The sequence below is a fragment of the Alligator sinensis genome, unplaced genomic scaffold, assembly GCF_000455745.1.
Source record: "Alligator sinensis unplaced genomic scaffold, ASM45574v1 scaffold1133_1, whole genome shotgun sequence".
Classification (NCBI taxonomy): domain Eukaryota; kingdom Metazoa; phylum Chordata; order Crocodylia; family Alligatoridae; genus Alligator; species Alligator sinensis.
Genome location: NW_005842285.1, coordinates 1,609,608 through 1,626,142, shown reverse-complemented (window position 1 = coordinate 1,626,142; position 16,535 = coordinate 1,609,608). Strand labels below are relative to the sequence as shown.

General features: G+C 42.5%; 1 protein-coding gene across 2 annotated transcripts in view; it reads left to right on the top strand.

Moving 5' to 3' along the window:
* IQCB1 (IQ motif containing B1) overlaps positions 1-16,535 on the top strand; it is a 24,847-nt gene that overhangs the window by 559 nt on the left and 7,753 nt on the right. The window contains exons 2-10 of one of the 2 annotated variants that reach the window (XM_025209338.1): positions 700-836; positions 1,169-1,282; positions 2,252-2,414; positions 3,681-3,810; positions 6,997-7,090; positions 8,630-8,729; positions 9,902-10,074; positions 11,023-11,132; positions 15,697-15,806. In XM_025209338.1, the coding sequence (XP_025065123.1) occupies positions 1,183-1,282; positions 2,252-2,414; positions 3,681-3,810; positions 6,997-7,090; positions 8,630-8,729; positions 9,902-10,074; positions 11,023-11,132; positions 15,697-15,806 (980 nt within the window). In that variant the 5' untranslated portion in view covers positions 700-836; positions 1,169-1,182. The remainder of the gene's footprint in view (positions 1-699; positions 837-1,168; positions 1,283-2,251; positions 2,415-3,680; positions 3,811-6,996; positions 7,091-8,629; positions 8,730-9,901; positions 10,075-11,022; positions 11,133-15,696; positions 15,807-16,535) is intronic. The other variant, XM_006028039.3, reaches the window with a different exon arrangement.

The following is a 16,535-nucleotide window of genomic DNA, read 5'->3' as shown; positions in this document are numbered from 1 at the left end:
ACTCTTTCCTGGAGGGACATGTTGCTGCAGCTGAGCTGCCGCGTACCGTGGAGTAAAACCGTACGCAAGGGCAGTAATCGCAGAGTAGCTGATTCATGGCGAAACCCCGCTCTGTTTTACCCGGTGGTGAGTTGTTCATCGGGTCACACCCTAAGAAGATAGACAGTTTCTGCACCAAAGACATATCATCCAAGCCTGTGCAGAGGACTGGGGCCTAAATAAAAAAGACATTAAAAAGGGGGTGTCAGGGGGGTGGGGAAGTATTTTCCCATTTTACAGTTAAATCGCAGACAGGTTAGGTGAATTGTCTGAGATCACTTTGTCTATGGCAAAGTGAGGAGTTTCATACATTTCATAGACATTAGGGCTGGAAGGGACCTCACGAGATCATCGGGTCCAGCCCGAGTTCTTAAGATTGCCAGTCCAGTGCGCCAAACTAGCTTGTTTTTCTGCCTTCCTTCGGGTTCAGGAGCATATTGGGAGCCTAGGACAAGTACTAATATTCAGCTTTTTAAAGAAAACATGTAGAATGGCATTCTCAAGTGGGGCTTGTCCCTTTTACGCCAGTCACACCCCATTATGGAAGGGGGATGTGAACTGAGATCGATCCTTTATTTGTTTTGAACCAAACCTATTTTAGCTAGTTTTAATATTCTTATTTCTGTCTCATGAGCCATCCTAACCTGTTCTGTTTTACAGCTCCTGTTGGCGATGCATTATGAATATGCATGTGTAGACAGTCTGAAGAGCAGAACGTTTGTTTCTACTGATGAGTTTTGTATTCTTTCAGATTTGTCAAACTGATTAAGAGAATAGTCATGAGATGAGATGAAAAGGTTGTTCTTGTTTCTTCAGCCTTCCTATTCTCCACTATGACCTGTGCCAGAAATCTTGCAAGAACACTTAATGATTCAATTTTCAAATGGGCTGTGTGTGTGTGTGTGTGTGTGTGTGTGTGTGTGTGTACGTACGTACACAGTATCGCACACAAAAATACACGCATGGCATATATATATATATGCACACAGGCACCTGGTACAGATTTACTAGTTTTTTCTCTGGACAATATCTTAGTTGATTATTCCTTTGGTAAATAGTTCAGGGTGTGATGTATATTAGTTTTGCTGCTAGCTACTTTTGTTTTCTGTCTCCTTTTATTAAATGACAGCAAACGCATGCAAAATGAAGGCAGCAGCTGTAGATCCCAGAGTATTGGCTCTGGCCGCTCAGGTCACTGAGAGCTCCGATCAAGATGTTCCCGTGTTGCTGTTGAAGCTAAAAGGTAAATAAAGATTTTTAATGTAAAAGGTGGAGGATTGTTGACCAGAATTGTCATTAAGATGAAGAAAGGCAGTGGCCTCTTTCCTTGAGTACATCTCTAGGGACTGCAGGTAATTCTGCAAGGCTGATGACATGGAACTTCTTGCAGATCTTCTGAAAGTAGCATTTAACTTGGGAACCAGAGAGGAGGCTGGGATGGGAGAAGAATGGAAGGGTGCCTTCTGTGTAGAAAAGGATCAGCACCTCTGTGATTTTTCTCTTCTTATCTCTCATTGCTAGTACAGTTCCTGTAAAAGTCATGCTGCTCCTGGGCTGGGATCCACCCCTTGGTCAGAATCCCGTCTGAGAGGGAACTGAGTGCATGTAGCTAGCAAGGGTGGTGGTGATACCAAGCAGGAGACATAAAGCTAACAAATCATCTCACCAACTCCAGTGAGATCCACTATAGCAGTGTTACCGCGGCTTATAGAAATGGTGGGGACCAGCCATATCCAGGTCTGATATTCAGTTGCAATTATAAGCAAACCAACAAGAGTTCTCTCACAGTTAATATTCATCATGGTTTTATTTGGAGTAGCAAATTCATTCATGTGCCCTATATCCCAGATAATATATCATATTTGCTCACATATAACACACTCTTCCCCCCAAAAAACAGCTATTGGAAGTTTTAAGTGTGCATAATATGTAAATAATACAGAATGAGCAGGTTCTGCCTTTCAAAAATGGGCATATTATAGTTCAGTGCCTGTTATATGCAGTAAAATACAGTATATGCTCTTTCTATAGTCTCTTGAGTGTGTAACTAGAAAGCAGAAACTGAGCTTAATTACTTATAATAATTGTAGACATATAAATTTGACATTATCATTACTGATTTTAGGTATGTGCCTTTTGTATTTGGAAATATAGCTGTTCTTTAACTGCTTTCCTGACCCTCAGAAACTTTTTTCTCTCTTTCATTTCCCAGAAATTTTGAATAGTGTTTCTTTGGGAAGTAAACAGTCCCAGAAAATTAAACAGGAGCTCTATTACTATGATCTGATTCAGTATTGTGTGTTGGTCCTGAGACAAGACTACTCTCGACTACAGGGGGGCTGGGCCACTGCTGCTCAGCTAGCAGAGGCTGTAAGGTAAAATGCAACGTGACTATAAAATTGCTTCCTCTCCTTTCCGTCTTTCCTCTTACTGTTTTCTTTTCAAGCTGGTCTGTGTACGCTGTTGTCCAGAACAAGGCTTGCTGTCCAGGAAAAGTCCAGGTTAGCATGGAGGAGCAGAGAAGTCAAGCCAAAGCCCACTGGTCCTGTTGACCTGATATAGATTGTATTTCAGTCTGCTGGGCACCTGCTTGATGGGAACAGTTCATAATTTGGATTTAGCCTTGAGTTTTTGTGAAATGTCTCCATCTTCTTTACTCTCCCCTCAATTTAAACTGTGTTTCCATTTTCCTAACCCATCAGGCAGTTAGCTCTCATTTTTATCATCCCTTCAGTAAGAGTTTTTAATATTCAGAGTTTGCTAGGAGATGCAAAATTAATCATCAAAGTAATATGGAATACTGTTGCTGTTTCGAGATTGGATGACCCAGCCTGTATAAACTACTTCTGCTTCCAGGCAAAACAATTTTATTTTAGTCATAAAACAGGCCCTTTTGTAATTAAATCTATCCCAGCTGCATGCCCAGAATTTGTTTTCCATGAGCCCTTCAGATGAACAAAACTCACACAGGATACATTCAGGGGAGGCAAATGGAAAACAAGGTTCAGTTGCATTGCAAAACAAACTGCACCAAAAAATCATGAATTATTTTCTTCTGTTTGTCCAGCTGTAGTTCAAAGCAAAATAGAAAAATTGCCCATGTGCCTAGTACAAGTTTCTTCTAAACATATTCCTTCTAAGTTACTAATACAGAGTAAATATTAAATTATAAACTTGAAACTCAGGCTCCTAAGCTCAAATGCATTCTTCACAAAAAGGAAAGTTGCAGAGTAAACCCCAAATTGGTGGGGGGGTTAACTTTTTAGTGCTTTTATTTTTAAGGGGGATTTTCATTTATAAAACCTGCCTCCACTTTCTGATAAGTCCACCTCTCCTGTTGTTTCATAGTGCCGGTTCCTGCAGCATGTAGACATGTAGAACAGATAAGAACATGTCCCCTGAAGCTAAAATGGGCAATCTACCCAAGCTGTTGCTTAGGCTAGGGTGTGCCATCCCCTCTCTCCTAACCCAATGCTTCTGCTTTCTTTGAGGTAGATATCTGGGAGCTAGTTGCAACAGTTGACTATTGTTTGGTGTTAGAATATATGTTCCAGTAAGGCGTGCACACTCTAGTGATGTTTATTCACTTGCTTTTGTTCAAACAGACCCTATTGAGTTCAGATTGTGCTTTTTCATTGCAGTCAATGTTGCGTAGGATTAGAGGTGAAAGACAATCCGGAGGAGTTTTACGATAAATTACTTCCTTCAGCTGCACAGAACCTCCTGTTTTTGGGAAGACGTCTGCAAGCCCGGTTTATTCGAGCAATCAAGGTATTTGAATTGCATATTTAAGTGAGCAGCATGAACATTTTGTAACCTTTTGGCAACGTTTCTAAACTCCTTTACTGAATTAGCAGGCCTCGGCTACAGATATGCCATACTGTAGAAAGGTATTTTACAGAAATTACGTTATTTCTTTCTGTTGAAGTTAACAGCTTGCATTGGAGTCTTGAAAATATAATCTTTTGTCACAGAACATTTCCTCCATCTTGCACGTGCAAATCATTGTAGGCTTACCCATTGGCACTTGGCTTCTACAAACAGGTAATTCTGGGGAAGAAAACAGTTGTAAAATAGAAGGACAGAAGCCCAGCAAAAACAATGTGGGGGCGTACGAATCACGACAGAGTCCTAATATACGCAGACATGTACACACACACACTCAAAATAATGAGCTCCACCTTGGCAGCTGATTTGGTCTTAGCACTTTATTTAGCTATGCAAAAAACACCCCCCAAAATCCAAAAATGATTGTATTTGGAAAGATGGCCTTGAGGAACCAGGCTCGAAGTCAGAAGAGCTGGAATCTGAATTTGGCCAAAATTTCCCAGATGGAAGTTTTCTGAACTGGTAGTTTTAAAATGTTTGCCTCTTTTTCTAGAGAGGGGAACTACTACCTTCTTGCTCCAGAAGGACATTTATTGCATGGCAGAACTCTCAGGTTTTTTAAAACTGTATGAGCTCATAGGATCAGAAGATAATACCATTATAAATGAAGTAACTCCTATACCACCCAGGTTTTGATTGATTCTATTCATATAACGTTTCCCCTTCACGTCCCACTTCCTTTTGGCTGATTCATTCCTCACAGTTAGTCAGAGTTTTCATACACTGTATTATGTTGGACACCATATGCTTCCTGAGAAGTGATTATGTATCAGCAGTATGACATATTCTGTTAGTTTGGTTCTTTTAAGTGCAATTCAGCACTTGTGGAAGCTTTCTGATCAACATCCCTGGAGACTGACGGCTTTAGTCTACCCACTGCATGTAATTTTCTCTACACTTTCTTATTATGTGCTTCAGCCCACATGCTGCTGAATCATCCACTTCGGTGCAGGATTTTTCTTGAGGGTTTGCATGATAGACTGTAGGCCAGAACTTAAACCTCTAATTATGTGGTCCAGAGTGAACCAAACATCAAGCTGACTCCTCACTCTGCAGGGTTTTGGGAATCCCATTGTACCAGACAGAGCTTCAAGGCTAGGTGACACTTCCAGCCTGCCTCAGACCTCTGAGATCTTCTTCGTCCATACGTTCCTTCTAAGCCTTGGCATTCATTATGCCTGTATATGTGTGGGCTGCAGGGGGTTATCAGGAGAAGAACAGATCCTCTAAAGAGGGTGTGGATGAGGGTGGGTAGGACAGCATCCAGTAACCTTTCCCTCAGTACTGCTTTTCTCTGAATTGCCTTGCTATGTATTGACTGCCAGTGAACTGGGAAAGGCCTGTGTGTCAAAGATAGTCAGGTACTTAATACTATGTAAATTAAATATTCTAGATATACCGAGTCTTATTCTGAGCTATTACCATTATAAATTAGATCAAAATTAGGCTTGCTCTCTATGCGTACTTCAGAGGATTGAGTTAACGCCTTTGTAAATCAACAGACCATATTTTCTCACATACAGCATGCCCCAGATTAAGATCTGCACCTTGTTTTTGAAAGGCAGAAGGGGAAAAAAGATCTTTCCTTGTAGGAAATAACTGACTGGCAGCAGCTAGAGAGCCAGGCCCGCTTGTTGTTCTCCTCCCTGTGGGTCACTGCAGATTTTACTTTCCATTTCGCCCAGAGTGGCAGAAATTGGTTGTACCATATTTTTCACATATAAGGTGCACTCCCATTTCTAGAACCAGGTTTTGGGGGAAATAGGTGGGTGTTGTATGCAAGAAAATACACTATTCGTGTAACAGGTAGCAGATATACTAAAAAGTCAAGCCGTAAAGTTATCTTGCATCTCCCTTTGCCACTAAGAGCCAAATACAGTGATACACTGTGCATGAGCATTGTGAACAAAGCGTAGAGTACAGGATTTACTGTCAGATTGTGTGTGCACAATAGCCCGTACTGTCCGACACATGTGAATCTGAATCATAGGAACGTAGGAGTGGAAGGGACTTTCTGGGTCAATCCCTGCCTTGGTGGGCATCCACATCATCTAATCTCTGTTGTAAACTGATCAAGCTCCATCTGCTAGTTTGCTTTTTGGCCTTACTCCTCCTATTCAGGGGCTGGTTCATTATCTTACCCTTCTGATAACTGAAAACCATCTTCTGTTTTTGTGTCTGAATTTGTCCATGGCTAGTTTATGTCCATTTATTCTTGTGCCACCATTGTCTTTAGCTTAAGTACTTCTTTTCCTTCCCTGGTGTTTAACAACCTTTGTTTTGCTGGTCTAAATAACTCATCTTCCACATGATAGACAGCCTTTCTATTCCCTTGATCATCCTACTAATCTTTCTTTACTCATGGTTCAGTTTGATGCATAGGGAAAGGGTGTCTTAGCTTTTTGTTGAGTTCAGGCCTCTGCTATCACAGGCAGGCACATCAAAGCACATCATACAGTCCCTTTCATAATCTGATGAAACTCCATCATAACATTTGTGTTTGTTATTACCTCCTACTCTTGAAAGGCTGTCCCAGAATCCTGATATGCAGATGGTCGGGGACTTTCTTCTAATTTCCTGTCTAAATATACTCTTGGCCAATATGTATCCATTTTTTTCTTATGCAGTATTGTAATTTATCTTAAATAACATGTTTTCCTCTTCCGCGTCTACCGCCAATTGTATTTAAAGGGGCTATATTATCTTCTCGTAACCTTTCTGGGCTGTTAGACATTGTTTGGGGAATGAACAGGACTCTTCCACCCTTTGTCCATAATGATGTTTGCCAGTATGGCTGCCTTGTTGGGTTCCTAGAACTTAAACGTTTATTCAATTTGCTGCTTTTGGCTTATCTCCCAGTAGGGAGGACTAGCAGGCTACTTTTTATTTAGCCCCTTCCTTCAACTTGTCTGGCTTGGGAAGCTCTATTAGTGGTTAAAATTTCTGTTGATGTAGCTCTTAGATTCTTTAGAACACAAAAGTCTTCCCACCATCTGAATACACAATCCACAGGGAAGTGTGTACGTGTTTATGCATGTAGGTATAATGTACACGGTTTCTTTTGTTCAGGATGAAGAAAAAGGTGAATTTTTACGCTGTTTCAGGATAGTAACCGATGCCATCTGCTGGCTGTTTGGTGGGCATATTCAGCTAACGGAGTGCGGTAAGAGAAAGTGTTGGGAATTAAATGCATCATAACGTTTCTATGAAAGTTGTGAATTTTAATGTAATTACAATGAAGCAGGTTTTTTTTTACCAATGCTTATTTGTCATTTATTTTAAATTGGTCTCTTAAATAATCTATTATAGAGACATCCATATAACATAACAACAACATTGGTCATTAAAAAAACAAATATTAAAGAAAATTAGCATGTTCTATTATGGTTTTGGAGACATCAAATGCAGCTCTTTTTCCCCCACAGCCTGTCTTGTAATTGTTGGTCTTAAAATCAGAGGGGTTTTTCCTAGTAAAATATAGCTTGGACATTCACCTCTCCCTTCTTAAATGATTTGTTAATGGGCTCAGGAGTTTGTCTCATTGCACCGTCTGTCCTTTTATACAAGAGGATAAATTTGACAGGGTGTACAGAGCACAAATATCTAACGAAACGGAACTATAACATCAGCTCTCAGTAACACCCATTTTAAATTCCACTGACTAACCAGACAGCAGAATTTGGTTTTGTCAGAAAAGGTCAGAGAGCTACCTTAGCCCAGATAACCCTTCAGTTTCTGTAGTCACCAGCACAGCAGGTAGTGATGTGGCTAGCATCACATTCAGCTGCTTTTCTCATTCTGGGCAAGGCTCAGTTCATACCTCTGGGGTTGCAGCAAGACACCTTCACCTCTTGTGCCCCTCTCTCCCCTGTGTCAGTATTTGACAAAATCGTGGAAAAAAATGCAATGTGTGTGATATGTGTAAAAAATTTAAATATAAAAATCTAAATTAACTGAATAATTATGAAATGAAAATAACGGGTCTGATTCTCCGGTCTGTTTTACTGAAGTAAAAGAGATGCAGCTTTACGGAAGTCGATGGGGTTGCACTGAATTAAGAGATTGGGGTTCAGGGACTTAGCTACTAAAAAGTATTGCCTCATACGCTATTGCAGGAGCATCAAATATACAGCCCACGGGCCAGATCCAGCCACAGAACCGTTATCTGGTTTGTGGGGCTCTTAGAGGGGCTGGGAACTTGGGGTCAGTATGAGCAGAGGGCCCCGCTGCCAAAATCTGGGGAACAGAGCACCATTGGGGATGCATGTCAGCAGTGGGGGACAAATGATGTTGCTTGCTCCACTGCTGGGCGTGGGTCGGGTCTAGTCTGGCTGGGCAGGTGAGTCTGAGACACGTACACTACTCTAAAAAGAAACTTGACTTTTGCGGCTTCCTGTACTTGAAACTTTTTTACAGTGTTTCATCACAAGTATTCAGGAATTTCCACCAGCACCAGAAAAACCCAGTAAAAGCAAAACCTCTGGTTACTGATGCATTTTACTCTTCCCAGTCTGTTTCAGCAGAAAAAATTGCAAAAAAAGACAGTTAACTTGGAACACAGTGATCCTGGTTTTACTTGCTTGGAAATTGCTTTATAGTTCTGTGAATGTACTGTAGTTCTTAAAAAGGACCGGCTATTTGACTTTAAATCTACAGCTTTGATTATTCCTTAATTTTCTGTTTCTTTGTTTTTTTGTTGCAGTGCTGAAGAATGATCATTTCCTGCAGTTGCTGATGACAGATGATGTTGAAACTGCAACCGCAATGATGTCTGTGTTACGGAATATTTTGAGGGTCAACAGGTTTGTTGCTTTCAAATCATTTTATTCATTTTTCCTTTTTTTGAATTTGACATTTAAAAATCCACTTGATACTGAATTCTGGAAAATAGAAGCATTTGTATACAGAACTCGTGCTGTCTCTGTCTTGTAATAGCTTGAGCTTTTGCTGTTGACGTCTTAAAATAGACAGTTTTCTATATCCTTACATTGCTTTGGGAATATTTTGTTTTGTTTAGTTCTTACAGTAATGATAGAGTCCAGTGAACTGAAATATGTCCTCAGTTACAGTCCTGGCTGCTGTTGAGTCACCTGTGATTTGGGGCAAGTCAATAATCTCTCTTTTCTCCAACTTAATGTTCTGCAAGCAGAATTCACTAGCCTACCACAGAGGGGTATTTTAAGGTGTATTTTTTTCCTGCATAGTGCTTTGAAGATGGAAAGGGCAACGTAAATTGACAATTGCTAGTAGTGGGATCCATGTGTCTGAGTAAAGAATTGGTCCATAACGTCCCTGTGGGTGCCTATACATGTGCTCCAGGTTGGTGGGGGCCAGGGGGGAGAGCAATTTAATTAGAGCGGCTCATAGGAGCTGCTGTAATTCAAATGCCCACAGCGTCTTGTGTATTCAGCATCCTGCATTTTAAAATGATGGTGAGGGCACTTTAACTAAAGCTGGTTCAAGCTTTAGTTAAAGCCCTCCTGCCACTATTTTGAAATGCAGGATGCTGGATACACAAAAAAATGCTGCAGCGCACTGGAGCATTCTGGTTAGAGCACTCCAGCAGGCTCGATGGATCGAGTCTGCTCTGACACTTTCTAATCTGAATGTGTCAGAGCACATGTAAAAGTGTCCTATGGCTCTGACACAGAAAAGTGCTTTAGCACTGAACTCGCCAAGATCTCTCTCAAGGTGACAGCAATTAAGCAAAATGTCTCTTTCGTTCCTGGATCACAGCTACACCTATAGGAAATGTAAATCCAACATTAGCTAGAGAGACATTGGAATAGAAGGACCTAACTGCAAAAGACTCCTCCTTCCCCTGCTCCTTCCTATACTGGATCAGATTATTGGTTCTGCAAGTCATGTATTCCAAATAATTTAGTGCCAAAGCCTCCAAAGAATGAAACTGTTATTGAAATAGGAATACTTTGTAACATCCCTAATTCTGTCTCTCTCCTTTTTTTCTCATTAGTGCTGTTTTGCTTCAAGTAGATGAGAAGAGTCTTCATTCTATTTTAGATGAACTTGTGTATAAGCTTTCATCCACCACCAATCCTGTCATTGGAAATGCTGCTACAAAATTGTTGCTGCTAGTGGCAGAATCTCACCCCCACCTCGTGAACTTACTTAGTACCCGCTACAAAGGTTTGTCTTTCTACTTCTTGTGTTAGTAATGAATTACACTGGATGTGTCTACATGAGACATTTACTGCACAGTAGGCTAATTCGCTCCACAGTAAAGGTCTTGGCATCTACACATGCAGGTCAATTAGGTTGGAGTAAACTAATAAACACTGCAGCAGTGTAGTACTTGTAAGTACAAGTACTATCCTGCTGCGGAGTTTTTTACTCTGAAGTAGTGCATGTGTAGATGCTGATGGGGCTGGCTGGGACGTGAGGGTGCTTCACTGTGGGGGCTGCCTGCCAGCTAGCCCCTCATGCCTCAGCCAGCCCCACCACGGCATGTTGAGCTGGGTTGGAGCAGCCCGTGGGGAAGCTGATCCCGGGGCCCCTTGCCAGCTGGGACTGCTCTGACTCAGCTCAACATGCTACAGTCCTGGGCACACATGTAGACGTGGTGCCCAGAAGCAACAAACTTCAGCGCGATAAGCACCGGAGTTTATTGTGTCACATTAATATGTATGTATATACATGTCCACTCAGTCCAGAGCAAACAAGTTTTGCTCTGGTGAATATGGAAGCAGTTCTCATGACGCTTAGTATTTATGCAGTGCTTTATATCTTCAAAGTTCTTTGCTGACTTGATGATCGGACATGAAAAACCTATTGATAGTTTTATCTGGCTGTCACATAGATGTAACTTTAGATAGTCTGACTACAAAGCTGTGTCTTCACACAACAGTTTTGCAATGATGGCAACATCAGCTAATCATTAGTAATGTTTTACATTGAAACTCAAAGATAACTGCTTGCCTTTACATTGGGGCCTGATTTAATGTTCCTTTGCAGTCAGTCACATGTACAATAATGTTTGATCCTCATATTCAATTTTATGGTCACTGGTTTGAAGTCTTGAAGTCAAATATTCACCTGAGCAATATAACATGCTAACTTTTTTTCTCTTTCACCTAGGATTAAAAACTCTGCTCAGTAAGCAGTGGGCTGGCAAAGGATTTGGCAGGGATCTCAATCAAATTTTAGACCTGCTTTACTCAGAATCCTACCAAGAAGGTGATATCCAGGTGTGGAATTTTAAAGAGAATTTTCTGTGGTGGTGGACTTTTATTTGCTTATGTTAATATACTTTTACTACTTTGATCCACTTTTCGAAGTTCACAATGCATACATATCTTTAAATTTACAACCTTTGCATTTTCTCCTCTGCCACTTCTGAGCTTTCCAGTACTGATGACATGGCAATCAAGAAGTAGTCTTGTGGTTACCTTACTGGACTGGATTTTGAGATCATTTTGCAGCTTAGCAACATACTTCCTGTGCAATCTTGTGAAAGTCTCTTAATCTAGCTCTCTTATCTATAACAGACCAAAAATAATACTCCTAACTTCACAATGGCATTGTAAAGTTGGTTCTATAAATGCGTGGGAGATAGTCAAATACTGGAGAGAGTGAGAGACCATGTAAGTAGAGATGACCATGGGGAGACGACCATAAGGAAATGTGGGAAATTCATTTGGGACACTGCTCCGCACCCCCCTCACTCTCACAAGTTGGAAGGAGGAGGACTGGGGGGCAGTGTGCCAGGCAAATACCGGTGGCTGCCTGCCCACCTGAAAGGTGCTCTGTGCCACTCTTGACTCCTGGCCAAACTGCACGCTGTGCCCCTGCATTTCTGGGACATAAATTATAATTCTCAGCAACTAGCTGGAACCAGCCTCTGAAATCCAGGACTGTCCCAGCTAAACCAGGACATATGGTCACCTTACATATAAGAGAAAAGAAGTGGTCTGTAAGAAAACCTACTAGGCCAGGGTAGGGAAATTATTTGGACTTTGCTGACTTGATGATCGGACATGAAAAACCTATTGATAGTTTTATCTGGCTGTCACATAGATGTAACTTTAGATAGTCTGACTACAAAGCTGTGTCTTCACACAACAGTTTTGCAATGATGGCAACATCAGCTAATCATTAGTAATGTTTTACATTGAAACTCAAAGATAACTGCTTGCCTTTACATTGGGGCCTGATTTAATGTTCCTTTGCAGTCAGTCACATGTACAATAATGTTTGATCCTCATATTCAATTTTATGGTCACTGGTTTGAAGTCTTGAAGTCAAATATTCACCTGAGCAATATAACATGCTAACTTTTTTTCTCTTTCACCTAGGATTAAAAACTCTGCTCAGTAAGCAGTGGGCTGGCAAAGGATTTGGCAGGGATCTCAATCAAATTTTAGACCTGCTTTACTCAGAATCCTACCAAGAAGGTGATATCCAGGTGTGGAATTTTAAAGAGAATTTTCTGTGGTGGTGGACTTTTATTTGCTTATGTTAATATACTTTTACTACTTTGATCCACTTTTCGAAGTTCACAATGCATACATATCTTTAAATTTACAACCTTTGCATTTTCTCCTCTGCCACTTCTGAGCTTTCCAGTACTGATGACATGGCAATCAAGAAGTAGTCTTGTGGTTACCTTACTGGACTGGATTTTGAGATCATTTTGCAGCTTAGCAACATACTTCCTGTGCAATCTTGTGAAAGTCTCTTAATCTAGCTCTCTTATCTATAACAGACCAAAAATAATACTCCTAACTTCACAATGGCATTGTAAAGTTGGTTCTATAAATGCGTGGGAGATAGTCAAATACTGGAGAGAGTGAGAGACCATGTAAGTAGAGATGACCATGGGGAGACGACCATAAGGAAATGTGGGAAATTCATTTGGGACACTGCTCCGCACCCCCCTCACTCTCACAAGTTGGAAGGAGGAGGACTGGGGGGCAGTGTGCCAGGCAAATACCGGTGGCTGCCTGCCCACCTGAAAGGTGCTCTGTGCCACTCTTGACTCCTGGCCAAACTGCACGCTGTGCCCCTGCATTTCTGGGACATAAATTATAATTCTCAGCAACTAGCTGGAACCAGCCTCTGAAATCCAGGACTGTCCCAGCTAAACCAGGACATATGGTCACCTTACATATAAGAGAAAAGAAGTGGTCTGTAAGAAAACCTACTAGGCCAGGGTAGGGAAATTATTTGGACTGGAGGGCCACTTAAGGAGTTTTGGTGGGCTATTGAGGGCTGGAGGGGGCAGGGGTGCTGACTCAGCCTCCCATCACGCCTGTTTATACCACCCAGCACAGCAGGGGAGTAGGGTGCTGGGGCCAATTGGTCCTATCCAGCCCTGGGGCTGACCACCCCACACCCACTGCCAGGGACACTGGACAGAGCAGGTAAACAGGCAGGCGGGATCTCCAGGGAGTCTAGCTCAGGACCCGTGCGGGCAGGGCACACTTGGCTGGGTGGATGGGATGGGGCCACAGGCGGGCAAGGAGTGGCATCCAGGGGTGGGACAGGTAGGTGGGGCCAAGGCCTGGATCATGGGGCAGTGACAGCGCAGGCCTGGGGCAGAGCTGAGATCTGCTCCCCGCATGTCCCTTTGACAGGTGCAGATTCTACAGGCAGCTGCTGTTCTTGCCTGCGGAAACAACGCCTGTTGCTGGGATGTGTGGGGAGCAGATCACGGTTCTGCTCCAGCCCTGTACTGTCGCCACCCTGTGTTCCCGGCCCCGCCTGCTCACCCTGCTCCTGGACACTGCTCCCTGTCCAACAGCAGCCCCATCCCATCCTCCTGACTGAGTGTGCCCTGCCTATGGGGGTCCCAGGCCAATCTCCATGGAGACCCTGCTGGTCTGCTTCATCCAGTGCCCCTGGTTGGTGGGTGCAGGGCAGATGGGCCAGGGTACCTGCGCAACGGGGCTGGGTCCAGTGGCAGTGACAAAGATGCTGGCAGCAACAGCCGGAAGGAGCTGCCCCTGAGGGTGCTTCTGGGAAGCAGAGTCTGGCCGCTGAGTCACCCCTGCCCTGCTGCTGTGCTGCCCAGCCCTGTGTACTACAGCTCCTGGCATGCCCAAGAGCCACACTTGGGGATACAGCTGTGCTCCACACCAGGCAGCACCTCCGCACCTGGGGCCAGGAGGACCGAGTGGACGCACCATGGCCTGGGCTGCCCCCTGCACCTGGGCCAGGCAGGCTGAGGGACCCAACACAGACTTAATAGAATCACTCGGTGGGCCGGATCCATCCCACGGCCATATTTTGCCCGCCCCTGTACTAGCCACAGCTCCACAAAGATTAGGCATGTATCTCATTTATCTGGACAACAAAATCACCCACTCAGATTTCTCAAAAACATAATTTCAAGGGATGTCTGTTGATTAGACTAAAGGTGCTGTTCCCCTAACACTGTCTTGCTGAATGCTAGCAATGCTGGTGGCTGAGGAGGCCAGGGCTTTGCTGTATGCAGTACATATTAAGCTTTAAAAAAATGAGTATAACTAAAGTGAGTATTCCTGTCAGCTGGCTTAACAGACTGGCTGGTAGAAGGGAGGTGCACAGGGGTTTACAAGTTTGAAGTGTGATAGAAGAGTTACAGCTTTTACCTTTGTTATACATTGAATAACTAGAGAAACCAATTAGATTCTAATAGTCACATAAGAAAACCAGTGACCAGTTACTACACAGTTACCCATGGAACTGAACCGTATTTCACCACTTGGTATGTGTACCAGCTAGTTGACCCCTTATTGTTGAACCTCCCTATCTTCTTCCAGGAAGATGTCACTTGCTGATCATCTTCCAGGTATGATTTGCAAGACCCTTAAAATTCCCTGCTCATTATATTTTTGGCAGTCCAGCCAAGCCTGGTCACCTTCCAGGAAGGGAAAGGCAAAGGGGAAACCTGGTTAGAAGGTGAGACCTTGGTAAACTAAGGAGAAGGAGTGCTGAAGTTCTTGCTAGAAGCTGGAACTTTGTTGAGCCAGGTCAGTGGCAATGTGTAGGAGGTGCACAGGGGTGTACGTGCACCGCCTGAGAGTGCTGGTGCACCCCCTGACCGGCTGCGCTCCCTGCTTAGGCGATGGGTGGTGGGGCAGAGAGTGCAGCCTATCCCCCAGTGTTTAAGAGCTATAACTCTGGGATTGTTTTAACCTTAAAGCACTGTCCTAGTTTGAAAAATAACTGAGTAAAAATATAATTGAGGTTCCATGTTTGCTTTGTCTCACTGACTCCTAATTATGTTTGCATAGTTTACAGACAAATAATATTCTCTAGTCGCTTCAGTAAACCCATCCTTTGAGTCTTTCCTGCCTATCTAGACTGGATCAGTCTTTACATATCAAGACTTATGCTAGAATTTCTAACTTCAGCTGGAGTATTTTTCGTAGCTACTCTGCTTCTGTAAAAGATGTTGTTAGCAGGTAGGTTTGCCCTCCTGAGTCATTCATTTACTACACTGATAATTAACCAGATGATCAGAACAGCTGCCTTTGTCAAAACGTAGGTTTCATGAGATATCTTATTTATAGGGGCTTAACTTGACCCAGCAATTCAGAAATGGTGAATTCCAGTGAAAACTGAAGGCTAGGATTTTTGGAGCTTTTGGTGATATCTTTTATTGGGCCAACTGTGTAGTTGAGATAGGTGTCAGATTAGCTTTCAGGCTCAAAGTGCCTCAAGCCACTGAGTCAGTTTTAACCAAGCACTCAGATTTTTTCCAAATGTGCAAAAAGGAGTTTTATAGATGCTGGGAAAATATTTTACCAATGGATTTGTATATTTCAGAGACAACAAAAAGCAGCTCGTTTAATCCAGGCTGCATGGAGGGGATATCAGACCAGGAAGAGATTCAAGAAGCTTCCAAAAGCAGTGACTGCTCTACAGAGAAGTTTCAGGTAAAAAGCATTCAAGAAAACTAATCTAGTGCAAAGAGGGTTTCTGTTCCCAACATGCTGCATGAACAGAAGTAGAATATTTTTTTCTACAGAACAAAACTGTACCTATTACTGCTTTAATTCTATTTTTTAAAAATCAATCAGTTATGAATTTTAACAGAAAGCACAACATGTGGTAGCACAGTGAGCATCCACATTATCAAAAGTTTTCTCCAGCTCTGTTTAGACCTGGATTAACTCATTGGGCCGGATAACAGAGTCTGATTTCTAGCAAGTCTCTCTTCTTGGGCTTCCAGATAAAGCAAGAAGCTTAAAAATACACTGTACATTTCTGTGTACTTTTGCTGTATAACATGATTGACATTTTTTTAGGTGAGGAAAAACTATGCTGATAACAACTGACCTGCTCACGTGCTGCCTGTACTACTTGTTTTCATTGTTAATGGACTAAAGTGGTCTAATAATAAACTTAGGCTCCTTGGTTGGCTGTTATTCAGCTTGGTTAGTGTGTATTAAGGCACACACTGGCTTGTCTGTGCTAGAGTTTTCAAGTGTATAGCATGTTCTGACATCACATCTTACATCCAACCATAAACGAAGCCTTAAAGCAATCTCTTTTATTTGCCCTATTAATTAGGGGTAGCATGTTAATGGGACTTTGGGGGGATAGAAAGTATAAGAAATATTCCCTGCCATCAAATCTTTGGCCGTTGTGACATATGTAGGGAA